Consider the following 27,682-nt stretch of genomic DNA (forward strand, 5'->3'; position numbering starts at 1 on the left):
TAGAAATTTCTGGTTTCTACCAACACTTATAAAGTGCACCATTTCAAAATACTCGAGCACACCTCAGAAAGCTCAGAGGTTACCATAATTCTTTGACAGAAAAAGTTGTAATTGCTATTACACTTTCAATGAGTCTTTTGGTGAGCTTATTCTGATTCTGACTATCAACAAGGAATTGAGAAATATAATGTTTCGGAGTTGTAAGAAAGTATGAGTATTTTTTCTAACTCTCAACAACTTCACTTTCATAATGATTAATTCTTACAATGCTTACGATGATTGCATTTAATTAAGTATTAACCTTTATCATCACCCCGCACAGCCATGGATGCAGTAGTGTACACACTGTACTCCTGAATTGTAGTAATTTTAAAGTTTTTTTTTTTATTTGTGTTACATTTTTATTTTTATAAATTACTAGCTTATGGCTTTTTTAATGCACAGACGTTTTATTTTAAAGATTACTATTGACATAACTATCTAGTATGGTTATAAGGGATACAATGAATTTCTCCCATATGTTATAAACCCTAACAACAGGTGCCTCGTTGTTTGTTTGGGATGAATTTGTAACTGTTATGATCTAGTTGCCTTTTGTATCTATGTCAATAACTAAGAGCAGCCATTTATTTGGCCAGGACCATTTAAAAAGGACAGCTAGGTCCAGTTTCAAGAGAAAATGTTGTAAAACCCTAACCTTACACGCATCTGGTGTCATTATATTAAAAAATGTAATACGGTATATAATATGATTTATTATAACTTTAATTTGATATATAATATATTATGGATAAATACTTGGTATCCATCTAGCTGTTTTATGGTGGATTGTAATTGGAACTTGCTAGGAGAGTGATAAAAAGCAATGGATTCAAACCAAAACTGTTATTAAATCATATTTTATCAGTTATTTACATGTAATAAACAGAACAGATAACTTCAAAAGTAAAAAAGCTATGTTACAATTATAAGTCTGCAAACAAAAGCTATGTATTGCACACACAGTTTATAAGATCTTTAAAAAATCCACATCCAAATCAATCCATCTTTAATTTAGAGAACCTAATAAATAAATTTGTTTGCTGCTACAACAAAAGATTGAAAATCTATTTTATAAATAGCCTAATTCAATACTCGTATATTATATTAACAATATTCAACGTTATTACGCATACATTTATTTCAATGATTGGTACAAGGTTATGGGTTATGATAAGAAGTGAATTGAAAGATATAACACAACTGTACAAATCATACAATAACGACAAGCTTTGTAAGTCTGAGGTCTCTCACTCGGCATTATTACTGTTAAATCTTTGGAAACATTAGGTTACAACCTCACTACCACATACCACTATTGGAGGTTAAGTATTCTACAGTATGTTCAAAGTTGGTGGAGGGGCGTATCTCAAACCTTCACTTGTTTTGGATTGTGATAGATAAGATACACTGTTTACTTAACAACCTTGGCTTTGGATATGGAGAGATTGACAGTAAAAATACAAAATACATTTGAGGTGTTTTCTTTGTCTTGGAAAAACAACTTAAAAGCTTTCTCAAGTACGTCATGTCAACAATGTCCCAGTACTGTTTCAGAGATATTGAGTTGTCTTACAATATATTGACATGGTATTCTATACACAACCACAGTTTGGAACATATATTAATTGGCTTGTGTAGAAGAATCTTAATCAAAATTATTATACTTGTGTAATTACTCATTAAAGCATATCTAATAAAATAAAACTCTCAACTTCTGACAAATCTGAACTTAATTGGATTCCAATATTCGAGAACTTTCTTTAAATTCTTCCTAGGGTAAAATTTAACCACACTATTAAAATGTTTCAAATGTAGGAAAATAGTTACAGGTAAATAATCTTTCATTTGAATCTTGGAAGTTTTCGAATATTTTCCCTTTAAATTATCTACATTAGTGTATAATGATGCTATATTGTATCAATAAAGTGACAGTTGAAATTTTGAAAAACTAACATCAAGTCTCAAATATTAAGAAATAAAAGATAAACCAATCGTAAATGCTTTAAAACTGCAATTATTTAAATGCCAACTCATTAAGACACACCAGGTCGAAATGCTACACTGTAACTACTTTAATTTGGTTGAAAAAGTAGGTATTCCTTGTTTTGAACAGTTTAATGTTTCTATTTAATTGGCTTGGTGAAGATTGTCATCACAATCATCATGAATCTAACTGCTAGACATTAATCTATATATTAATTCTCCTGCGTCTAGTATTTAAAAAAAATTTTTTATACAAAGTTGATAAGTGACAGACTCATGGATTAAAATGGGAATTGATTTTATTGAGGTAAAAACTACATGAGAACTTTGTTTTACAAACAAGATGTTTGATCTGGTACTGAAAGGCAAGTTTAAATAGTTTTTGGTTCATGGTTAACCATAACCACTTTAACACAATGGTTGTCCTAATTGGATAAGGTATAATTTTATTTTTGTTTATTCAGAATATAGTTGTTTATGTACATTTATTTTTATGAGGTGAATGAAACTTTGTAAATATGTATACTATATTTTCAAGGTTAGGTTTTGTACTTTAGCATAAATTTTATAGAAATCTATGTCAACACAAGATGAAATATTAAAATACATCAAATAGTTTATTTAATAATATAATTTTAATGACACTAATAACAATATATACATTCACACAAATTTGATGAACAGATATGGATGTATTTGAATAAATACTATCTGCCTGAAACTAACACGAAGTGAATTCAAATTGCACCCCTTCATTGTTTAGTTTTTTTTTACATAGTCTGACACCCAAAATAAATCATTAAAAAATATATCACTTGCTATAAAACATCCAGCAAAATTTTTAACATAAAATGTTTTGCAGGATAATTTTATACTTGTAAATGTTTAGTTATCATTAAACGGTGGTAGGTTTAAAATCTATTCACTGATTCGACACACATTAGAGTTAAATGTTAAATACCAACTGACACAAATGTATCCAAAGTCTGATTCTAAGGGTGTTAGTCTGCAAGCAACAACTCAAAGCATTCAGTTTCTAAATTAGGTAGTGAAGGAAGTTTGCAGCTAAACGACCCATCCAACCCTATGAAAATTGTTGTATGTACTTTACAAATCAAAAAGGTCATAAAAGAGTGCAGTTAAAAAACTATCAAAAACCATCACATGTATTTGCAATAACAAATCATAAATAATCAAAAGTGAATGTCTATTATACTATTAAAGGTTATTTACAAGAATTTACTATGATGAACAACGATAATGTTTGTTACTCAACTACAACTCAGATTCATTATAAAATCAGTTCATACTCTGTATATATGTACAAAGAAACTGTGACAAATAAAGAGTTTGACTCTAAGAGCACAAAAATGTGATAGAAAATAATACAAATTGTGTCTTAAAGCTAATTCCAATAAATTTGTTAACAATTTGTTATCCTCGACACGTTCCTTTCCTACAGTAGACTAATGATACAATAATACAATATAACTCTCTCGATAAAATATAAGCAATACTCAAATACATAGTAAAATAATTGAAGCTATATAAAAATTGTGTACATTCAGTTACTAACATGCTAAATGTTTGTAAAAAAGATCAAGAGTAGAAAAACTATAAAATATAAGACGTTCCCAGAAAATTTAGAAACATTTGTTCTACTGATAAAGTCTAAAATGACCGAATGAGACTAAAGTGAACTATTTACAACAGTTTTAAACTGAGAAATGGAAACTATTTCAATACCGATAACAGTTCTTCTCGAGATATCACAGAGAACTGATAGAATTTCAAAATAAAATAAATAAAAATAAACTTTTAAATGATCTTTTGTGCGTTAGATACTACAAACATATATATTGGTAAAATAACATTTTGCTGCGGCACAATCCAAAACAAGTTTTACTAACTTAGCAACTAAATATATTAATAAAATAGTGAACGACTTATTATCGAGGGTGTACAGAAATATATATACTTTTTTATTAAAAATATAAGGATTTAGCGCAGAAAATAGAACAGTTGAAGATAGAAATATAGATATGATGTGCTACCTCGAACCACTGGCTGGCAGTGAAGAGGAAGGCAGACTACACTTCCTTCTTACAGGTGGAAGATTTACCAGAGTAAAAAAAAATTAATTAACAACATCGGTGACAAGTGAAATCCTGGTTCGAGTCCGCCAACTCACGTATTTATATTTACAAGGCCTAGTAGTGTTTATAAGATTTTACAAAGGGATTTTTTCTTTTTGTTTTGTTTCTTCTCTGGGGACTTCTTGTTGATTTGTCGAACTAGATCGTAAAATATCTGAAACAAATAAAAGTGTGTGTTAGAACTAAATAATAATAACGCTTAACACCCTCCAAAGGCAATTACTATTCAATGGATTTAATTATTTAATTGGAGTATTGTGCTTTGATGGGTTTAGACTTTTTATTTAGAGGGTCAGGCTTATAAGTAGACCATGGGATTGCATCACAGCTGAAACAGCTTATTGTGCACCCTCATTCACAGGTCCTTATTCTCCGTCAAATCCGAGGTTCTTAGTGAACCATGAGATCCTTTTGACTATGGTTCCCTGTTCTTCTCCTTGAACTCCAGTAGATAGGCCAAGGGATCTCACACGCAGACCTTGTAGGGCTAGGCACATAAATATCACGTGAAAGACTGTCTCCTCCTCCTCTTCACATTTTCTACATAAGAAGCTTTCAACTTGAATTCCCATCTTGTGTAGATGTCTGAGGAATACCCAGTGGCCGCTGATGAAGCCAATCAGTTTATGCAAGGTTCTTCCTATTCTACTATTCAGCCTAACCTATTGGGTTTAGACTAATTTCTTATAAAAATATTTGTGATGCCTTCTTTGAAAAATCCGTGAGTGTAGATGGTAAAAAAAACAGCAAAAAGATTTAAATCTTCAAACCCTGTGAAGCCTGAGTATACAGATTAACAAGTAGATCAGTGGGAAATGGATCTTTAAGGTTAAAACAAAATTTCTCATTGGTCTAGGACGAAGCTTGCTTTTCTGAGAACATTGACGCTCACCCAGACATTCAGGTATAGCAGGAGCTATGTCTGCGCACTGTGGACCTAGGGCTAAGGTGGGATGCGACTGTTGCTGAGAGTCTTGCAGCACTGGGGGCCTAAATCAAGAGTGTCTTAAACGGAGCCTGCTGGGCACCAGGGGGAACCCAGCAGTATGTACCCCTTACTCTCTAATTGGGTCACTCGAGAGGCGGCCGGCAGCAACCCGGTACTCGTGAGATCAAGATGGAGACTAATAAAATTGCAGCAGCAGCTACAAAAACAATCAATCCAAAGGCAGAATTTACTAAAAAAACACAGTGCCTCAAAACTCAAGGGAAGCAACTCCTCAAACAGCAGAGGTCCTTGTGGCACCTCCAGGCGAGGAAGCACTCCAATCCACGTCAGGATCAGAGCTCAACTGAGAGGTTGATGAAACTCAGGGAGAGCTAATGTCACAAACTCTGAGGAGGAACAACTCCTGGATGAAGCCAGCGGTGATGATAAAGAAATCACTGAAAAAAACCAAGAAACTCAAGTTGCCTGATAAAATTCCAAAAATGGGAGGAGCCCGCTATAGGAGATTCAAATGGCACAGGCGGCAGGGCCACTTTGTGGAAAAGGCAACGGAACTGAGCCTGGAAATGGTACCACAAAAAAGCGACATCAACCAAGGGGCAAACAAAAGGCCGAACAAGAAGGCCAGAGGAGGAGAGGAGTCGGCAGAGGCTGGAACACTGCAACAGGGGGTTTAACATCAACCTTCCAAGCTCTCATTCAAACAGGCTGGAGAGGGGGTTAGAATTGGTGTAATCCACACCAACTTCCCTGAATTAATGCTGACAAACGAATAGATGGAATCTGTCCAAGACAAAAGCCTGCAGCTAATCTGGAGCGGAGAAGACCATGAGGTTTTTCCTGGCTTTAATAGCCAACACTGGAGGCAAGGGTACCTAGTACTGGTCTGCAAGGACCAGGACACCGCAAGGTGGATGAAGTCTAAAGAAGAACAGCTAGGGGACTCTCTCCGTGTCATTCCCGAGAGAGACATACAGAAGACTAAAGTGGTAACGGCATTTCTTCCGAACTGCAACCAGCTCAAAACTGAGAATATCTTGCTGTGGCTGGAAAAACAGCATAAAGGGCTAAAAGCCACAAGTTGGGATGCCCTCAACAGAATTGTGGACGGGACTACAGTTCAACTTTTTCTGGCTGTGGTTCCACTCACAGGATCAAAACTCAAGAAGGAAGGACCGATAATGGCCTACTTCAAGAAGGGCGTGATGACGCTGAAGCTGAAAGGCAAAAGAACAGGAGGGACTGAGGACAAAAAATCCACAGCCAAAGATCTACCTGCAGCTGCCCTAGGTGTAGCACCTCCAGACCTGAACCAAGAAAGCATGGAAACGGAGGCCTCATCAAAGGAGGAGGAGGTGTAGGAACCAGTAATGTACCACACCACCTAACCCCGCACAAGAAGCCAAGAACGTGAAAAGGAGAAGGAGACAGATAGAGAAAGTGATAAGGCAAGAGCAGGCAGCTCTCATCACTTCCTGATCTTTAGGAAAACCAGACTATAGAAGAGGGAGGAAAGGTAACGGGGCCCCTCAGTCAGGTCTGATATAAACCCGGGAAAACACAGAAAAAGGGATTCAGGGTACCGTCCTCGAGGTGGGAGAGGAGGACATCACTCGCCCGAGAGGGGGAGGAGGAGAGACCATAGGGATTAAATTCCTAAAAGCAAATCTCCAGCACAATAAAGGAGCCACAGCACTCCTGAGTCGGAGATTTGCCATACAAGGGCTGGACATCGCCCTCATCCAAGAACCCTGCGTTTCAAGGGGATTCGATGCGAGGACTCCAACTCAGGTGAGTAAACTAATATATGAGGGGTCAGATATAAGACCTAGAGCCTGCATCAGTATGTATCAGTATATATCCACATTTAAGGTGTTTTACTGTTCCAGAGTTCACCAATAGAGACTTGGTCACTGCCAACGGGTGCCAAAAGACCTCAGTGGCTTCGGCATACTTTCTGAATACTGGGGACACCTGCCCCCCAAAAGCAGTGGAAAGCCTGGTACAGCATGCGCGCAGCAACGGGATGCCACTCATCTTAGGCTGTTATGCCAACGCCCATCACATCATCTGGGGGAGCACCGACACCAATGAAATAGGTAAGGATCTCTTAGAGTATATCTTTAAGGTTGGCATAGAAATAGAGAATCTGGATAACAAACCAACCTTCATCAATCTCAAGAACTCAAGAAAACTCTTCATTGTCACGCGGAGGACAGGCGACCGTGACGCCTACCCGAGGGCCTTGACGGAGTACAATCTGGAAATCAAAAAGTCCAAAAGAAGGACTTGGAGGCTATTCTGCAAAAGACTGTCCAGTCTACCAGAAACGGCCAGACTCCAGAAAGCACTACAGAGCGAACAATCCAACCCTTTGGGTGCAGTAATGGCTAAAGACGGCTATCTCACGACCGACATGGGCGACAGCCTAAAGGAGATGCTAAGAGTACACATCCCGGAGAGCTGTCCCATAGGGGAAGGAGCCAATTGGCCCCGCCCAGGGAGGTCCCCTAGGAAGGTGGTGCTAGCCAGACAGGCGTTGGGAAAGATATTCAAACCAGAGGTTGTGAAATGGGCAGTAAACTCATTCTGCTCTTTCAAATCTCCTGGGAGAGGCGGGATATTCCCTGCTCTCTTGCAAGAAGGCATGGAGGTCCTAGTGGATCTCCTCCTTGCAATGTTATGCAGTTATACACTGGGATATATCTAAAGTAGACGGAGAAAAGCTAGAGTGGTGTTCAAACGAAAAAAAGGAAAAGAACCAACTCAGCCTAAATCCTACAGAAAATATGTCTAACCTCATTCATGGTAAAGGCTATGGAGAAGATCATTAACAGGCATGTGAGGGATGAGATTCTCATGAACTCAAGCCTGAATGTGAACCAACATGCCTTTATGATGGGCAAATCAACTACAACAGCGCTTCATAGCCTGGTAGTGAAAATTGAAGACACATTAGATCACAAGGACATCCTTGCAGGAGTCTTCATGGACATCCAAGGAGCCTTTGATAATGTGTCCTATCAGTCAATAGAGGAAGCACTGATATACAGATAAATTCCTCAAGAAGTCGTGTGTTGGATAATGGTTCTGCTGCAATGCAGAGAAATATCAGCCACGTTCGGAGACTCGTCAGCTACAAACAAGGCCAGAAGACGGTGTCCGCAAGGAGGAGTCTTATGGTCACTCTTGGTCGAGGGCTTGCTGAGGGAAGCTGAACAAACAGGCATTGACTCGTGCTCGAGGGCTTGCTGAGGGAAGCTGAACAAACAGGCATTGACCTACAGGCATTTGCCTGATCTGGTAGATTTGGTATGATCTAGTGCTGACCATGAGAGGGAAACACAAAGGTACCATTGACGACCTTACCCAACGGGCGGTAGATTGCATCGACATTTGACAATCAACCCCACAAAAACTGAGATAGTGACCTTCACGAGGAAAAGGAGAACCAAAATCTCCCAACCCCAGATTAGGGGAGTGAGGGTCAAGACAGTCAAGGAGACTAAATATCTCGATCTAGATCAGAAGCAAATTAGAACAATTTGTCAAATTGGTATTGGATTTGGATGTTTGATGCCGGCCAAATTGGAATGACAAGTTGAACCGTGTAAACAAGTCGCACATTTATCAAACAGAGTTTACTAAGTGATTTTACTAACTGCATTATGACGAACTCTTTTCTGGGATCGGAGAAATAAATCGGTCAATCAGATTGTCACAATGTATACCGGCCTTAACAGTCTTTTACTCAGAGGTCTTGGTGATTGAGTGCTGAGTAAAAATCATCCTGAACAAGAACCTGAGGAAAGAGAAAATAGTGATCCTCTCAGGCCCAATTCACACAGAACGGACGTCGGGCGGAGATGTGGCAAGGACATATGTCCCTTCCTCGCCTCTCCATGTAAACAAATTGGTCAATGCACACACAAGTGACGTGGTGCGGGCGGCCGCCCTCCCGCCACCGCTACGTCACTTCGCCGTCCCTCGTGGCGTATCGGAAGTGGCATGTTCGTAGCACGCTTGTCTTTTTGGACTGCAAATATTGTACTTACCACCTAGTTTGTTGTTTTTGTGTTTAGAGTAATTGTGATTTGTTTCTTGACCTTTACACAATGCGAGACGACATTGAATTCAATATCAGATTTTGTGAGGAAGTTGAACAATTCCCTTGTTTGTATGATCACAGTCGTTCTAATTAAGTGACAGAAATAACTAATTCAGTCGATATAAATAACTAATTCAATTGACATAAATAACCAACAGAAATAAGCAAAAACCAAAGCGTCTAGTCTACATAAAAGTTTTCTCGCCACTGTACAGTCCCTTCAGTGTGCATTGTACACGCCATGTCTCTGTCATGTCCGTGCCACGTCTCCGCCTGACTTCCGTTCTGTGTGAATTGGGCCTCAGACAGCCGACTATTTTGGGCGTTGGGATCATGTGTGACAGCGTCACAACAGTAAAAAACACCCTCAAAAACCCTAACAAGACAAAACCAAGTAAAGATCACTCGGGGAATGAAGGGAGAAAGCTTATGCCTTCGCCAGAAGGTGCGGAAGAACAGCTAACAGGGTCAGAACCTTACTATGGGGCCTCAATTAGTTTTGGAGAAACCAAAGTCCACAACTGAAAAAGGTCCAGAAGACAGGTTTGGAGGACCAACCCAGGACTAAAGATATCAAAAATACTGAGAGACTCCTAAAGGAAGGAATGGATAGGCATACTGAGCCTAAAAAGGAGGACATCAGAAGTGGGGTGATAACTGGACACGGCCATAAAAGGAAACATCTAAGAACCATTGGGAGGTCAAAGACAGACCAATTCAAATTCTGCGAAAACAAGGTGGGAACCTTGATACAATTGTGGCTGGACTGTCTGGCCCAAAGAAAGTTAATTCTCTGAAAAGGCCACAACTCAAACTTGAGGAGATAAGATGTTAGGGCATTTTACAGCTTAGGGGCGTGCTACAAAAGATCTAAAGGCGAATTAGCTAGGGGTAGGATCCCCCCCCCCCACGGAAACAAGTAGGTGCAATTATTGGAAGTCATCCAATCACAAAACACGATCATACTTGGTGGGAGCGTCAATTCTCATTCATATCATTCTCAGCTATTAGGACGAGACTTATCACCAGATAGGGGTGGGGACTGGCTAGAATAGTAGTGGAACTAGCCTGCTTGGCCACAAGAGATTGATGGAAAGCTTAATTTACGAACAATCCTCGCATGACAGTGTAGCACATATTCAATGAGTGATGTGTTACTGCTTTTTATGAAGAATTGGCTGGCCAGCTTGAGACAGAACTTTGCTGACTTATTCTCTTGGACATCGTTATTTGAAAATAGATCTTATTTTAAAATACAAACACATATTATGTTATTTATTTTAAATCATAAATAGTTTTTTATTTGAGATAGTAGACTGCATATTAATTTTCCAGTTTTGTGAATTAACTACGATGGGCTGACTGTGAAATCCATGCAATGTGTCAAATTTGCTATTATTGATGTCTTTCAAAGTATTGAGTATTGATGTTTTAATTACTGTCACTAATTTTGAAAATTATCTATAAACTACCAATAGTCCTTTTGCCAGCTTAAGCCCCCCCCCCCGACTCCTTGATAACCTAGAAGGGAATTTCTATAGGTGGACCCTTCTAAAAAAAATAATTCGCTTAAAGAATATGTGTTCAAGAACCTAGTCTGAACTATTTGCTTGCCATTAAAACTAAATCAACTTGACAAATATTTTTTAAGTTGATGGCTGCATACTGTAGTGAAAGACTATTTTTGTATGGAGATAGCAAAAATAAGAACTAAAATTTTATTGATGAACAAATAATTTAACTTTAAACTGTAATACTTACATCGTTAACATTAATTTTGGCTTTAGCAGAAGTCTCCATGAATGCACAGTTGAATGTGCGTGCAAGATTGATTCCTTGCTCCTTTCCAACCACTCGCTCTTCTTCCAAATCACATTTGTTGCCGACCAAGACCATTGGCACATCATCTGTATCCTGAAATGCAAGATAAAAATGGCAATAGAGTTTTAACTTTAAGGATATTTATAACAGCATAAAACAAAGGAGAAGTTACAATTTTGAAACCGGTCACTTATTTATTACACAGCTGTAGTAGTTTTTGACATAACCCTCTCCTGAATACCCGGGAGTTATTCAAGACAGGACCTAGGGCTAGTCCAGGTCTTTTGGACTCATTATCAGCAAATTTTCATGTTTACTCTGTGCGAATTAAAATCACATGTATAGGTAACAGATAAAATCACAGAAATGATATTGAAAATGTATCTTGTTACATTTAAGGTAAAACACATTTGAATGCCCCAAGATTATATTGTGATAATAAACTACAGGGGTATGGAGAAATAGTAAATATACCTGGACTCGAATATAAAATAACATAAAACTGATATTATCAAGATAACAACACCTAACACCTGAAGTTAAACTGAATCCCCTCCCCTTATGTGGCACTGGAGGCTATGACAAGCATTTTAAAAGCACAAAGATTTCCACTAGATTGACCAAAGAATAATAAGCTTAGTTATTATTTATTGATTATTAAAATATGTTTCAAAATTAACACTGAATACATATAGTTTGAGCTAATGAAGAATGGCAATGCTAAACTGTGACAGGTCTAGAATCTGTTGATTTTTCTTATAGGCTAGGCTTGCAAGTCACTAGGGGAGCCATAAAAACCCCCCTTTAAAATTATTGCCTGTTACACGGTGCAATGTTTCTGCTGGCCAATTGGGCTCATCAATGCTGATTTGCACAGCCTTTTTCAATGGTCTGTCATGAATGGTCTTGGATTGAATGTTGACAAGTGTGTTGTCATTGTCATGCATACTAGACCACACATTCTGATGCATGAATCAAGAAAATCTGCTATATAGAAGTCACCCTTGTTGGTAAGGGGATGTCTGTGATAACACTGTCAACACACTGAATTGACAAATATATCTTTTCTAACCACGTCACATCTGCAATTCAACGTGCAGTGGGTGGACTGAAAGGTCTGAACAGGTTTAAAACCCTACTGCCAGAATATGCTAAAACGCAGCTCATGCGGTCACTGGTCCTCCTAGCCTTTTGGTACATATTGTTTTCCTGCATATGGAAACAGCATCTCGAAGAAGGATTTGACAAGGATTCACAGAATTTGAAAATCATGCAGTAAGATTCATTTTCATCCTTTATCGCTTTGACCACGTGCCCCCCTTTTGGGATGCTGCAAAGATCAGCCCAATGGATGACCCAAAGCTGACCTGCTGCCTAGTCCACAAAGTGCTCAAGCGAGGAAAGTCTTAGTACGGTGATCTGTCTGTGTAAAGGTCGATTCACATCAGTTCAGTCACAGTTATGTCACAGTTCAGTCTCAGCTGCATCCAAAATACGGTCAACTATCTGTCAGTTGGTTTCAGTCAGTCTTCCGTCACCTTATTTACAGTGATGTTACAGTCAAGCTTATTTATACTAATAGAGATAGTTCTTTCAATATTTTGGAGGACACAAGACAGTTAATTTAAGATCTATAATGAAAACTACCATAAACTGAACAAAACATACGTCAAACACATACATCACACGACTGTCAGGCGTCCAAACAATTCCCCGGAATAAATCTGAAATTGACTGATGTAAGGCAGAGTGACTGACGGACCTGCGCCGGAAAAGTGTAGATGACACAAAAGAAAATCTATTCCTCATTGATTCAATGTTATTGTTTTGTTGTTCTTGTCCATATTATGCTTTCCAGAGTTGTTATTCTTTCTCTTTTCTTATTCAATTCTTCATTCCTATTGTCTATTTATACATTCTACTATTGTTACATTTCCTATTTATATTGTTATTTATTATAATTTGTTATATTTATTTCTTATTTTTATTGTTATATTGTTATAACTTATATCCTGTTATATTGTTATATTTATTCTTCTATTTATTGAAAATTTACTTCAAAAGCCTATTACAATACCCTTACTGCCATAACACATAACCTTCAAATATATTACTGCAAACACATTGAACCAAAAAGTTAGTCATCACTGATTATTTTGTACATCTTAATATGTAGTCTAAGCAGATAAAAATCAGTTTCCAATAAAGAAAATAAAGTAACAAACAACTTGTAAGCAACAACAACAACACGCAACACGGCAACCAAAACATTGCCTTTGTCTTAAAACATCTGGAAACAGACAAACAAAAGTAAGGTTGTGAAACAGACACCAGAAGAAAGCCAGTTTTCTGCTGTTAACAATGATATCAATCCAGTCCAAATCGGACTGAAGTTTACTGAGTTAAAAGACAATATGTAACCGTCTGCACTACCATCGATGCATGACACCCCAGAGTGTGTCATTACCATCGGTGTTTGACACTGGGAGGGTTAAAACTTATATTACGTTTTGACATATATAAGTATCGGTTTGACCGTTGATATGAATAAATAAATAAACACATATTTCATGGCTTAAAGAGGAGAAAACTGTATGTAGACCATGGGTATCCCTTAGAAGTAAATCACTTACAGTAGACTCCCTCTTATCCGGAAACCCTTTAACCGGACATTGGTTTAACTGGACTACACTCGGCGGAAATGACATCGCTTTAACCGGACAATTTTTATCAGCACATCGGTTTAACTAGACTAGATCGGTAGGAAGTGGGCAGTACTGAAACGACTGTTCTCGTGCGAAAGATGTGAGATCAGTGATCTCGTGTTTAAATACAGTGCTCTTCTAAATTTAAGTCAAATATTTGGGTTAGTTTTCAAGTGATTCCCGTATTTTGGGGATGTCAGTTTAACCGGAAAAGCGTTATCCGGACTGGCCAAGGTCCCGAGGAGTCCGGATAAGAGGAAATTACACTAGGAGGAAATGTCAAAAGTTAAAGTGTGCAAAAAAATTAGCTTATGAGTTCCTGTTGATAATATGGGGGAGGGGAGTGTATGCAGCAAGGATATGGTTTGCCTGCATCACTGATTAGTTCAGTCTTACATTGCATACATAAAGAGGAATTGGTCCCGCTGGAACAATATTTTACAAGATCAGTCAAACACTGGCTAAATATATACTGATGATGTAATAACTGTTGCCAGATAGGTTTGGAAGCTAAAAAATGTGTCAATACTCAAAGGAAAATGCAAGGAGAATTGGTACACAGAGCTAATGCTAATGGTAATGGTAATTGGTAATGGTTGGTGGTGCAGAGGACGTACACAGAAGACGTTTATATTTTGGTTATTGAAGGCTATAAGTTTAAAGGGGTCTTTTTCAAGTATCTGGGAGTATTCATAGCTTCAGATGGATGCATATATTTAACAGAATCAAGACAGAACTGAGACATAATTAAGATAGGCACAAATCATAAATTGGGAATATCACACTGGTCAGTAGAAGAAAGTTCCAAACTCAGATGTTAACACGTTCAATGCGCATGACGAGAAATCTTGTCACAGCTAGCGCTTTCCAGTGGCGCGCCAAGAGTATGCTCTTCAAAGCGCCGTTTACAAATTATTGTTCCAATGCGAGATTAGCCAATGCCGTGAGACGTTGTTTCTCTTGCCGCTTATTATACCAGTGTTATACTTCAATCTGGTACAGTAGAACCTCGCTAATCCGACCTACGATGGTCCGACTCCTCGCTAGGTCCGACCGCCCCACCAACACAATAGGCTTCCGCTAACATAACCTGTGCATGAAGAATGTGTACTCAAGAAAGAATAGAAGATTTTTATGTCATTGTTAAATCTTTATCGGTGTATTTTACAACTGTTGTTATAATTTATAAGTAGGCTACTATTATTTTATACTTGTTTTATTCGTTATCTAATGTTTTTATTGACATTCATCTGTCCTGAAGCAGCATAGCAGTAGCCTTTGATTAGCAGTTGCTTACTAGATTTTTTTTGTTCTGTTCTTTATTTTTCTGTACAATGTTTGGCAATTTGTTTGTTTGAGTAAAAGTTTGAAAAAGCTGTGATTTTAAACGTTACAGTTGTTATTACTGAACCAAGGTTAAAGACTTAACATAATTATCATGATTGCGCAATAGCCTACTAATTGTATTTTTATGATGTAATATGCAAATTACCACATTAAAGTACATTTAAATACAGTTAGTATTAGGCTTTGTTTACGAGTTAGAAATAACTGTTTTATGTCATGTTGGATTAACCGTGGTTTTCAGTTATCCGTGGTCTGTTGAAAATACAGTTTTACTATGTTTTTATGTCAATAAACTTGTTCCTCTGATAATCCAACCTTTTTGCTGTTCCGGCCATGCTCCCGGTCCCGTAGGTGACGGATTAGCGAGGTTCCACTGTATAGTTTGTTTACTGATCCGGCTACTTTATTGGTGGTAGGGGTAGTGTGGGATTTAGGCTTGGATCTAATGACATGCAATAGAATAACGTTAATGAATGTACTGTAGCATTGTGGAAGGAACCTAACCTCAAAATTGTGCTTGACCACTTTTTGCAGTATTTTTTATTGTGTATCTGGGTAATTCACCCCTGCTTTTTCCCTCCATTTGACAATACTAAGCCCGGACACCAGTATTGTTTAGTGCTGCTATCTATCGGTTGGGCTCTTGTAAAACTACGTCCACAACGACTAGGACGCAGTATATGCCTCTCATTTGGATGAAACTAAATTTAAACGTTTTCGGGCACTCGTCCACGAAGTGCATTAGATGTTTGCGCCACCAGCAGCGGTTGGCCATCGGGCAGCCACATTGAACGCTTTAATAAGGCCGCTGTCACTTATGGCTGTGAATTTTGGATTGTCAGTATGATGAACTTGACAACTTTATTGATTGAAGGCAAGAATTGTCAGGTTTATCAAGTCACATTATAGAATCTGACCTCGCTACAGTGGATGTTGGCCAGTGTTAAAAAATACAGGAGGATGATTGTGTTGGAAACCATAGCTAAGATTTAAGGCTACTGTAATGGAATAAGACCCCTCTAGGGCTGTGCTCAGATTCAAAGTGTGCAAAGACATTATCTCTATACCAAGATGATCTTATGAATAGGATAGGAATTGATGGATGGGTTCTATCATTGGTTATGGTAGCCTATTATTACCGAACCAAAAGTTAATGGGGATTGGCGAATTTAGAATCTGGACCCCAAAACAAAAGTCTCTCGCTCAAAGATATAAGTAATCTTACCAAAACCCAAGACATATTTATATAAACTGATAAGTTCAAAAGTCTAATTGGAGTGAATTTGTTTTCAATTCTATTACATAACACTATGAATACTTCTGCGTTGAAGCAACTCAACTCCTGTTGAAATAGAAAAAGCTGTATCATTAGTAGGCTAAAGCTATTCAAAATGTTATTGCTATTATCCATTCAGTATTTACCTTTACTCGTAATATTTGTTCTCGAAGATCTTGAAGATCATTAAACGTTGACTGAGCTGTGATGGAGTACACGAGAACGAATCCTTGTCCATTTTTCATATACAGATCTCTCATTGCTGTGAATTGTTCCTGAAACATCAAACAGGTTCAGATTATGTTGACTGAAAGGTAATCGAGGATGTTAAAAAACAAGTGATCAGTAATAATAAGTGATTTATTGATAGAACAATAAAAATCACAGCAGAGTCTCAAGTAATCTGAGCTAAACCAGCCATGGCAAGATTGAAAAACATAGTAAACATGTTAAAAATAATAAGATTAAAATAGTTCCTCCATTTTCAGACCTAAGTTTGTGTTTTTATTGAAATCAATAATTTTTCTGTCTTAAAAAATACCATCATAAATATTGTATGAGGGCTGTGCGTAAATTAAGGTCTTCATCGAGCACCTGTCGTAGGAACTACTTTTCTAGTAGGTTCATACTCTTACTTATGGAAAGATTAGCCTCATCATAATATTCAAAAACGTTCTGAAAGAAAATTGAGCCATGTATAAAATTGAGTCATGAGATTAGATTTCTGGTGGTCTCAAGTCATCAAACGCTTTTTTAGCCCATTGCCAGTTAACAGGACTAGAATGGAGTCAGTAGTATTTGGATTTGGAAAATGTTCTAAATGGGTGGAGGGAGTCAGGAGATGATCTTAAACATTCATGATTACTGTGGTCTAGGCCGACTGCTGTTGTTTATCAATCTCATTTAAATCAGTGACGAAGGGTAGGGTAATTTTGCATACAAATTGCAGTTTGACTGAACGAGAGCAATTATCTAATAGGATAGGAGACGTTTCTATAAGACTAACAACAAGAACTATAGTAGCTCTAGAACTTGTAACTTGCCAATATGCAAGCCAAATTTCCTCAAATTCAATTAGGTACTGTCACATTGGAAACTGATGAACACCTGCTACTGGACCCATTGCGCAATTATGTACAGACCTCTACACATTCTGCAAGCCACTAATACACATTATTTTCTATGTCAAACCATTTTACTGCATACATATCAGTTAACTGGTAACAGTAATCACCACAAATTGACCACTTTCCTACTGAAACCTAGTAACAGAAAGTGATTCATACTTGGCGGGAGCCTCCATTTTCTTTCAATGTGCTTTTGAATACTACTTGAACTGTCCCATTGGAGTGAGAACCAGCTAGAATAGTAGCAGATTAAGTAAAGGACACAACATTGGTATCAGATTTGAATTAGCTTGCTTGGTTGCAACGGGAGCTAGACAATGACCTTAATTAATTTACGGACAATCTCGTAACCAACAAAAAACACCACTTATAAAATTTTAAATTATAATATGTGCATATAGCTGTCCATTCAACCCCAGGTCTCTGTTTGCACTGTAGCTGAGAGATGGGGGAAGCAGAGAGAAATTCAATTAGGAGAAGTTATACAATGTGTGGTCATACACATTTAGGCCTACTAACACTTTTTTTCACTAAGTCTTTTCACTTATTATCCACGGCTTAGCTTATCATGTTGATGAACTGTTTCTCGTAGCAAAAAAATTAAAATTGCTTGTAACACTCTTGTTTATTACTATATTCCAAATGGGACTGATCACCCCATTAAATATAACTTAATTGAAGGTCGCGCCTTCAATGTTGGAATACCCGTTAAACAGAGCTGCATACAGATTGCCACCATGAAGTGAAGGATCCGTTAAATTACCATCTGCCCAATTTTACTCACGACCGGAGTCCTGGAGTCAAACCGCTTATCAGTCCGGGACGGTTATCAGTTGGATTGTCTGGACCTGCCAACTATTCGGACCCTACGCCACAGCCTCATTTAGGATCTGAACGGAGAGTGACGAAGTGATCAAGGAATCTAGCCTCTCAGCTCACCATCGTTGGTGGATTATTTGTATCCAAATTTGGAGAACTCTGAGGGTTTTACCACTGGGTTTTACTGCCTACCCTACTACTGTTCGCTGCTCCTGGGTACTGGAGGCTGTGAATGCTGTCGGATGAGCGACACACTTGGACTCTCACTCTACCACTGCCTATCTACCTGCGACCTGCGTCACACGTGATCGACTTGCGGCTGCCACTGCCGCACTGAACCGCACGGTATCGCGACCGGATGTGTATTGTCGAGGTGACTGTGTGATTGGGGCCCCATAACTCGGTGAGTGACTTCAGATTTTCAATATCTGGTGATTATTTTCGGCATCGGAAACTGGGACTGTCATCGATACAGCACAATGGATTCATAATCTGGATTCTCTTTCAACGAATCCTTTGTTGTAAATATGTCTAGCTTTTAAGATATTTGTGTCTACTTTGTTTTGTTTAGGTGTTCCGGTGGCCACCGTCAGGACATGTCTATTGTGTAAATAATTGAAAGAATTGTGAAGTAATTAAGTGTTCTCTGATACTTTAATTTGTTTATTTAGCGATAAGGATATCTTTGCCTATCTAATATTTCGTGGGAACTATTTTAATTGAGAACTATCTGTTCCTTGGTATCCTAGTAGATTATTGAATTTATTTAGATTGTTGTTTTGATATTAATTATAAATCAAGGGAGAGCCACTATTAACTGATTAAGAATCTATTCTTTTGTTATCACTGAGACAATTGTGTTTGGAATTTTTAAATAACATAATAAATTTGTGTCTCAGCATTCAGTTTTGAGTACTTTTGTTTACCTTTGGCTTTAAACAGGTAGCATAAGATTATTACTTGGGAAGTACAAAGAAAGATTTCAATTTAACTTACTGTAAGGGTTTAGTGAGACGATTTCTTTTTAACAATTCAAGGTTTGTCAAGACACGGCCAATTAACATCTTACGTTTATCAAATCCGTGTTTACTGACTGAGTAAAACTTGACTTCTGGGAAGGATTTGGGGTTCCTTGTTACCCTCCTGCTGCATCACCCTCAACAAGGTGGCGCCTTCAAAATACAAATAGTTAATAGTGTCATCAGCAAGATTGCTCTCAGTCAACCCCGCCCTTCATCTGAGCTACCGGGGACCCGTGTAACAGAAAGTATTGGAGCCGGCTGTTACATGCTGTGTGAAATATCCAGGTTTTATGAAAATTTTAATAGCCCACTTAATTCTAAATTGTGTTCAAGTTTAGAAATACTCTAGTGAACATAAGTTGGCAGTCAAGCAAAGAGCAGAGCTTGAAGAACAATAACTTCTTAAAAGCTTGTACACTGACGGACTTAACTGAATTGCAGTTCTTATCTCGTATGTGGTTTACTGATGAATTTCCGTAAAACAGTGTCAAATGACACTTGTAAAGTTCACAGGAGGAATAATACAATAATATAACAGGTATCATCTGGTGTGCAAGACATGCTGATACTGGTAGCATCATTAAACTGTTACAGTAGATCAGATGTTGTTTTACGAACAACTTTGTATACAACATTTTTAATGATAAGTTAAGGCTAGTAGTTATAAGTTCAGTTCATATGAGCTTCTACTTTAAATCCAGTCTAATACAAATAGGTGTCTATCTACGAGTAGAATAAAATATTTTTTATCTTGTGCAATCTTAATTCTAACACTCACAAAATGTACAAAGTAGACCTACTTATCTATTGACAAAAATAAGGCAAAACTAATGTAGTAGAATCTGACATGACCCAATCACTTAATCAAAACTAAGATTGATCAAAATGGTCTTTAAAAAAATTAAAACATTGTAATGCATACAAATGTGATTTATGATTTGGACGAAGGTGGATAAACTGAATCGTCTGAACAAAGAAGGGTGAGTCCAATCAAGACATTGTGAACATTGTTTTGCAAAGTAAGAAAATACAAAGGGTGCAGACAAGGACAATTATTATCAAACCGAGTGCTTTCAATACACAGATGCAGACGTTGCAGACCAAAACAAGGTTTCAACAATCTAAGATTGTGTAGCTTAGCTAAAGAGACAGCCTTAGATCACTCAGTTATCAATTGACTAAACTGTCAACTGCACAATTAAACAGTACCGATAAACTCAATGTCCTCGCAAAGTAGTTGAGGACTTCTCTCCTAGCTGCTGTGCATCTCTAGCACACTTACAATGCATCTAAGTGAAAATTGCTCAGTGATGTTGTCTGATACATTGGGGTTTACTCTTTAAAAGGGTTAGTCAAAAGTTTGTTGACTAAAAGTAAACTGATGTGTGAAGCAATATTTAAATAATCTATAGTTAATTGTACTCAGAAAACAATTTTTCTAAGGATTTGTTTTGAGAAGTGACAGGCGATTTGGATTTTAAAAATTTGCTTCTTTAATTATATCATCTATCACCATTTAGGTGTCGGAAGTAATTTCAGGCTGTTTAGAAAAGCAGTACCATTAATTGGACAAAATCCAACATGTAAGCATGCTGCTGTCGCAAACGTTGAGAATCAAGAATCATGAAGATAATACAAGATTAAAATAGGCTTCATTAGTTATACATTGAAAGACAGTACAAAGATAACAATAATAAAGCAAATTAGAAATGTTAAGTACAAAGATAACAATTATCTCAAGACCGAGGGAAGTGTTCCAGGCCTTTTCCAAGACCCTCTCAGAGTTTTAGGTTTTCAAAGACACTTTAGGAGAACCCTGAATTCAATCAGAAATGTGTTTGAAACCACCCACAATGATGAGAGGAAGTTCAAAATGTTATCTTATCTACATTTGCTTGTGAGTGGAGCACTAGACAGTGGTTTACTTAAACAACACAGGATGGTTAGACTTCTCAACATCATTCACCTTCACCTATCATCCTCATAAAAGTACATAGCCTATTGTTGAATTAAATTTAATTTGCTGCCAACACAATATTGGCAACCATTTTTTAGTTATCAATTTTCCATAGATAACTGATAGTAACAAGTCTTTTCTGAAGTAAAAATTTAAAAAAACACCATATCAAATTTAAGGGAAGTGTTATTTTTGCTATTGTATACTGTATTTCATAAACACTGTTTCATGAGTTACTCTTGTAATAGCTGTAGGCCTAGTTATTAAAACAATTTTCATTTGTCATTTTACAGTACAAGTATACAGTACTAAATAAACAGTATAAGTATAAGTTATCCTACAATGATTCAATAGATGACATATTGGGTAAGCTAAAACAGGTTATGTTGAGTAGTAAAATAAAGCAGGAGAGCTGCTAGCTTTCCTTAGAAAACATACAGGTAGACCATAGAACACAGAGAAGAAAGAAGAAACATAGAACACTTATTTCGTCCCTATGTGTAGAGAGAGTTCACAAAATGGCTATTTAAACACCAATGCAGGACTTTGTGATCCGGATGGTGAGCATGGTTCACCATTTTGTGAACTCTCTTTCTCTACACTTGACAAAGTACACCTAGGGACGAAATATTGTATGTTCTATGGCCTAGGTGTTCTTCTAAGGTAAGCTAGCTGCTATCACCCTTATACTATAATTCAAAATCCTGGCCTAGAGCCTTCCCTTAAAAAGCTTACTAACAGTCCAAATGAGTGTAGGCTTACCAATGTATTAAACCTTAAACAAGATTTAAGATGTTTAAGATCTTTGAAAATCTGGGATACAGAAGAAGAGATGGTAAACGTAACATGGTTAGTTCCATGTTAATGTACAAGAAGCTATGGTTGATGTGCCTGAAAGTATCCCTTATTCAGACTCTACTTACCTCATCAATTGACACGAATAAAATACTTTGTATATTCTACAATTACCTACCATTGCAACTTCTTACTACGAGATAATAATCATCCACCTTTGTCCAAGGTTTGTCTCAAAGAGGACGATTCTTTCACAATGCTACAACAACTGACAATATTATAAGCCAGACAATATTTGATGAAAATATTTTAAAAACTTTAAACGAAAAGCATGTTTTGTAAAGGTATGCAAAAATTGAGACGACTATATAAATTGTTTTACCTTGTGTAGCTATATAATACTGTTTTATGTTAACATTTTGTTTATATTTAGTTAGGCAGCTATTAAGGATTATTATATTTAAAATTAATAAGGTGCCCATTACCAATATTTTTTTAAAGGCACAAAAAAAACGCTGAAAAAATGAAAAATACAGGTAGGTATATACATATACTTCTGAAATCCCTGCAATATGAAACGGGAGGTACCGGTAATCAGTTTGATTCTATGAATGCTTGATGAATTTTGTGATCCATCAGTTAGATCTTGTTGCCAAGGTACAAATTAACATTAGGGACATACACTTCATTGTATACTAGAGACTTTTAAAAATCACAAGGAATGAAGAAATAATTTTTAATTTAACAATCGCACTAATGTATGGCTAAAAAATCAGAGTCTCAAATTAGCAATCCTATATGCCCAAGACTAAATAGGCCTAAGGATGTTTAACTTACCGTTCCGGCAGTGTCCAATATCTCTAGCATACATTGCTGTCCATCAACTTCTACTTGCTTGCGGTAACTGTCTTCAATCGTGGGATCATACTTCTCAACGAAGATGCCTTGGACAAACTGGACTGTGAGGGCAGATTTCCCTACACCTCCACTTCCGAGGACGACGATCTTGTACTCACGCATCTCCTTCAGGCCTGTAAAATAAAAGGTATAAGAATCTAATGATACTGCAGAGCATGTCATTCTGGATGAGAGAGGCTTGGGGATAGGAGAAGAACCGTGTTTGGTTTCAAGCTACCAGGAGATGAATCAGACGCTAGCATTGGACAAAAGCTCCTAGACCTGGTCAAGGATACGAACATAGACTTAACCAGTTAGTGGCAAGTGGTGCTTACACAATAAGCGATGGTTCATATTTCTGTGCCCCAGAGTCTGCCCTTTCTCTTCAATTCATTATAAATTAAACAAAAGTATCAAACAATAAGGCCCAATTATATGTGTTTAAAGACCATCAAACTCATATTTATTCCTACTATTGAAACCTGTGAAGGTAAAAAAAGAACATTTGTTTACTTTTAATGCTACCACAAAAGGTTACAGCTCTAGTTACCCGAGTGTATTGACATTCATTGGTTATAAAATAATTTAATGATGGTTTTTTTTTAAACCTAATACATGACAAATCCTTTTCATTGTAGCAATAGAGTACATGGAGACGACTAATGTTAAGTTATACTTTTCCTAAACTTTGGTGTACAAGTTATTTTATCATCAAAGGCTGGATATGCAGCGAAATCCGATGAGCAGCAGTTGCCAGGCGTCCCTAGTTCTAATGAGTTAAATGGAAGCATTTATGCAAAACAGGTCGGCAGCAGTAAAGGTTTTGCTGGAGCAACATGGCATTTTTTTTAATACCAGCAGTAGATTTAGGAAATGTTGATTAATTACGACACGAGTAGAAAATTTAAGGTACTACGAGCCTTGGTGAGTGTCTTAAAAACCTCTACGAGTGTAACACCATTTACGCGAGTAGCGTACACTACTTTACCTATGACAGTGTTTTAACATGTAGCATGTGGCTGTTCCCGATCGGGTACGGTGCTCGGCGCCCGTAGGGTGCATCCGTACTCGATCGGGAACGCCTTTCATATATCTTGGTTTTTGCTCTAGCGTTGGTCAAATGCGGACCTATACCACGTTAGCATGTAGTGTGAAGCTTGCTTTTTGTTGTGGTGTATGTTGGTAGTAAACTTCCCCGTAAAATCCCCGTCTGGTAAGCTTAAAAATCAATTTCTTGTCCCGTCTTTCTCCCTCCAATTGGCAATACAATGAGACCGGCTATGTTTCAAGCAGTGTTGCTATGTTAGTTGCTATCTGTTAAGTGTTATAGCGAACTATGTTGATTCTTGTTGTAAAGCAGGACATCACCGCACGTTATTTGCTATTCATCACACCAAAATTTATAAAAGCCCATCACCCGGCAATGGGGTTTGTTCGACGCTGCGGGCTGCGCTGCACTGGGGCTAAGCCTGCCATTTGATGGGCCGCAGTGAACATGTTAATTATTAAAAATCACTACTCATAACTTCTAAGAGAGGTTATGTTTTCGTTTATAACGTCTCGTTGCCACTGACAGTGATGCAACGAAACATTGTACCAAACACTAATTGCACCACTGAACAATTAAATTGGCCTGACCAGCTGATTAGTTGAAGTTTGAATCATTACAATTTTACTTCTACTCTCTCAATCCTTGAACCTCATTGGTCCGTTACCCATGTTGTTATGTAAAACTATGTTGTTATGAAAGTAAACGCTGTTATGAGAAACTTTTCAATTCTAAGAACTAAACTGAAAAGGCTACTTTAAAAACGGCTGTTGGTAAAACCTTTTGCTTGTGCCCTCTAAATAAGTTATGTTGAATCAAATGGGTGTGTTTAGAAAAAATAATGCACAAGAGTATATTTTCGTTACTTTTCAAAAGTGCTCATGTTGCTCGCAAGTTCGTAGAAAGATGTTTGTGTCAAACACAACTAATTAAAAAATTATAGTTCTTACACTTTTTATGTATATGAAACACTCCTCACTGAAATCTGAACCTAATCATAGGATGAACAGACCAAGGACTTTTAACGTGGTTTTTTACACATGAACTTGTGGAACATGTAGGCTACAAAAAGATAAGGTCCACATTTCAATTAGTCAAACTAGACAGTAATTAAATATTGTCATCACTACTAGGGAACAACATCAACACTGAGCTCTTTATTTCCCCTCCACCACCTGTGAGTTTTAAGCGGCAAATGTCACTATCACGTGCCTGGACATCACGTGGAAATTGAAAACGCCGAAACACAAAACCATTATCATCCTCTAGCTATAGTTATTGTGCACAGTATAGTCATATATGTGTTGTTTTTCTGTCAGCGTACCACTCCAACTGGGTAAAGGCGGCATTATTTTGAACGTTGAACTTTATTGAAACCGAAAACATTGACTTGGAGAAAACGAAGACCTTGGTATCCAGTGCTCGGGTCCATCGCGTCAATATCCGTTTGTTACGTTTTCAAAGATTCTCAGACAGACGCCTAGGGACTAATGGAGCGCCTACAGTGGTGAAGTGCCATAAATTGGGAAATTACTCACTCTGGTCAGTACACGCCTAGTCATAGCTGTCTGCATCTCGTTTGACAGACTTCTGACGTCCTCAACCGGCTCCCAGTTCACGTGATGCAGTTCTCTAGTTCTAGGGATTCACCAGAAAGCCTGTTCAGTCGCAACTGGGTGGATCGTACTATTATAATCGTCCATAACGAGGTATTCACTCTGTGAACTCTGTTACGTACAATCAGATTGGCTGCATGGATGCTTTGTAGGGCGGACCCAGCCTAACTGAAACATTCAGTTTCAAGAATGATTTGCCACATATAACGCTCGGTTACAAACTAACCGTAGCACACATCACCTAGAAATATTACCCTGAACAGTGGATCACTTGGCGCGTGGGTTGATGAAAAACGCAGCTGAACGCACGTTGACGTGTGAACTGCAGGACACATGAACATTGACAATTTGAACACACATTGCGGCTCTGGGATTCTATTCCAAGGGCCACGCCTGTCTGAGGGTCGGCTTTATATGAACTTTGGTAAAATAAATCTTGTACCGTAGGCGTAAAGTGGTTCTTGATAAGTATTTTAAAATATCCTTTCTCACTTCTCTTTTTGAAAACACTGTGAGAACAATAGAGGTTTACTATCTAGGTCCAGAACTTCCTCGTCTTCTATCTCATCGATCAACTGGATCTTCAACACTTTGCTAATAACACTCATTACAAGAGCAAACTACATTTTAACACAGTCTGCAACCAGCTGTTGAACTGAATAGTGGCGTTTTTGGACAATGGCCTTAAAACGATCTAAGCCCAGCGATCATAGCCCGGCGATACCCGCTCTGCGATGATCGCTTCAGACGCGTCTTAGACGACGCACCTTAAATATCCAAAAGTGTAGGTAAGCCTATCTAAAAATGTATTAACACTGGCAGTGTTTTGGGTAGTTCATTGGATATGTCAATGGCCATAACAAGAAATTTGAATTGGTAGAGAAGTTATTAATGTCTTCTCCCTGCCTATAACTTGTCTTGTTATGTGGCCGTTTACCAGGAAAAAATCCCACTAACTTTCTGCATCCATTGATTGTAATTGTCTCCTGTACATTTTATTATGAAAAGAGAAGGAATCTTTGATTACAACTATTACTCTTGTACTTGCAAGACTGATTAATTATATATGAACAAAACTATTTTATTTTATTGCAAGATCTTGTTACAGATGTAGATAACTATTGGAAGGCTTTGGCACCTAATGTAAAATCATAATTTTAAAGTTTGAGTTTTATATTTAAATGAGGTTAAAAGAGCAAAATTAGCATTTTTTTATTCTCTTGCTTTTAAATTTTGGAAACCTCAATTAATATTAATATTTTAAAATTTATCTATAAGTCAATCCTCATTACAATATTACAGAATGACATTAATCTCACAGCTTGGTGTAGTATATTAACTCATACTGTAAGTCTACACCACTTTCAATATATAATAACAAAATAAACACTGAATACCTGCTGAATTGTCTGAGTTACAATTATTGCTTCTGTATTACAAAGCTCAGTCATTCTACAAAGCCACAATGCATAAAGTGGACCTAAAAAATTTTATTTATGTTTTAATATAAGCATAATTTAGAGTAATTTGTTCACTATTAGTGTTGTTCAACAGTTATTCAAGCTCAGCGTAGACAATAATGGCTCTCTCATGAGTCCATACTTAATTGTCACAATTCCAGTTAAGAGTGGTGATTCATGAATTCACATCAACTGAGTCAGTGGACTTGACTCATATCCCAATTAATCATTGACTGTTCAATTCAAATTTGCACAGCAGTCATTTGAGATTTTTTTTCTATCAGAACACTTTTTAGCTATACAAGAGTCAATCCAATTTCATATCATCTTTACAGCACATACATTTTATATTTGTCAGTCTTAAGATATTTAATAAAGGTAACTAAGTATAATGCAATAAGTTTTCAGGACAAACAAAGATAGACATTTTAAAAACCAAATGAATCACCTTATTTTTTAAATATTAAATTACGACTTTAAAATAAATTATTTGAACTGGCTATCACTTATGACTATCAAATATTGCTTATCTTTTGCAGATTCTTGGGGAGAAG

The 27,682-nt window shown here is 37.3% G+C and overlaps 1 protein-coding gene and 1 pseudogene across 2 annotated transcripts in view; one reads left to right on the forward strand and one right to left on the reverse strand.

Annotated features, from left to right (window-relative positions):
• Positions 1–870: 870 nt before the first annotated feature.
• The window catches only part of LOC128998000 (ras-related protein Rap1), a 35,043-nt gene continuing 8,231 nt past the window's right edge, over positions 871–27,682 (reverse strand). The window contains exons 1-5 of one of the 2 annotated variants that reach the window (XM_054423904.1): positions 27,066–27,088; positions 22,945–23,138; positions 16,534–16,662; positions 11,000–11,152; positions 871–4,335 (exon numbers count right to left, since the gene is read on the reverse strand). In XM_054423904.1, coding sequence (XP_054279879.1) covers positions 4,246–4,335; positions 11,000–11,152; positions 16,534–16,662; positions 22,945–23,127 — 555 coding nt within the window. In that variant the 5' untranslated portion in view covers positions 23,128–23,138; positions 27,066–27,088 and the 3' untranslated portion in view covers positions 871–4,245. Of the gene's footprint in view, positions 4,336–10,999; positions 11,153–16,533; positions 16,663–22,944; positions 23,139–27,065; positions 27,089–27,682 lie in introns of those variants that run through there. The other variant, XM_054423903.1, reaches the window with a different exon arrangement.
• LOC128999183 (5.8S ribosomal RNA) lies at positions 25,920–26,075 on the forward strand (annotated as a pseudogene).

The sequence above is a fragment of the Macrosteles quadrilineatus genome, unplaced genomic scaffold (genome assembly GCF_028750875.1).
Source record: "Macrosteles quadrilineatus isolate MER2022 unplaced genomic scaffold, UCM_ALF_1.0 Scaffold_7__1_contigs__length_78375512, whole genome shotgun sequence".
Taxonomy (NCBI): domain Eukaryota; kingdom Metazoa; phylum Arthropoda; class Insecta; order Hemiptera; family Cicadellidae; genus Macrosteles; species Macrosteles quadrilineatus.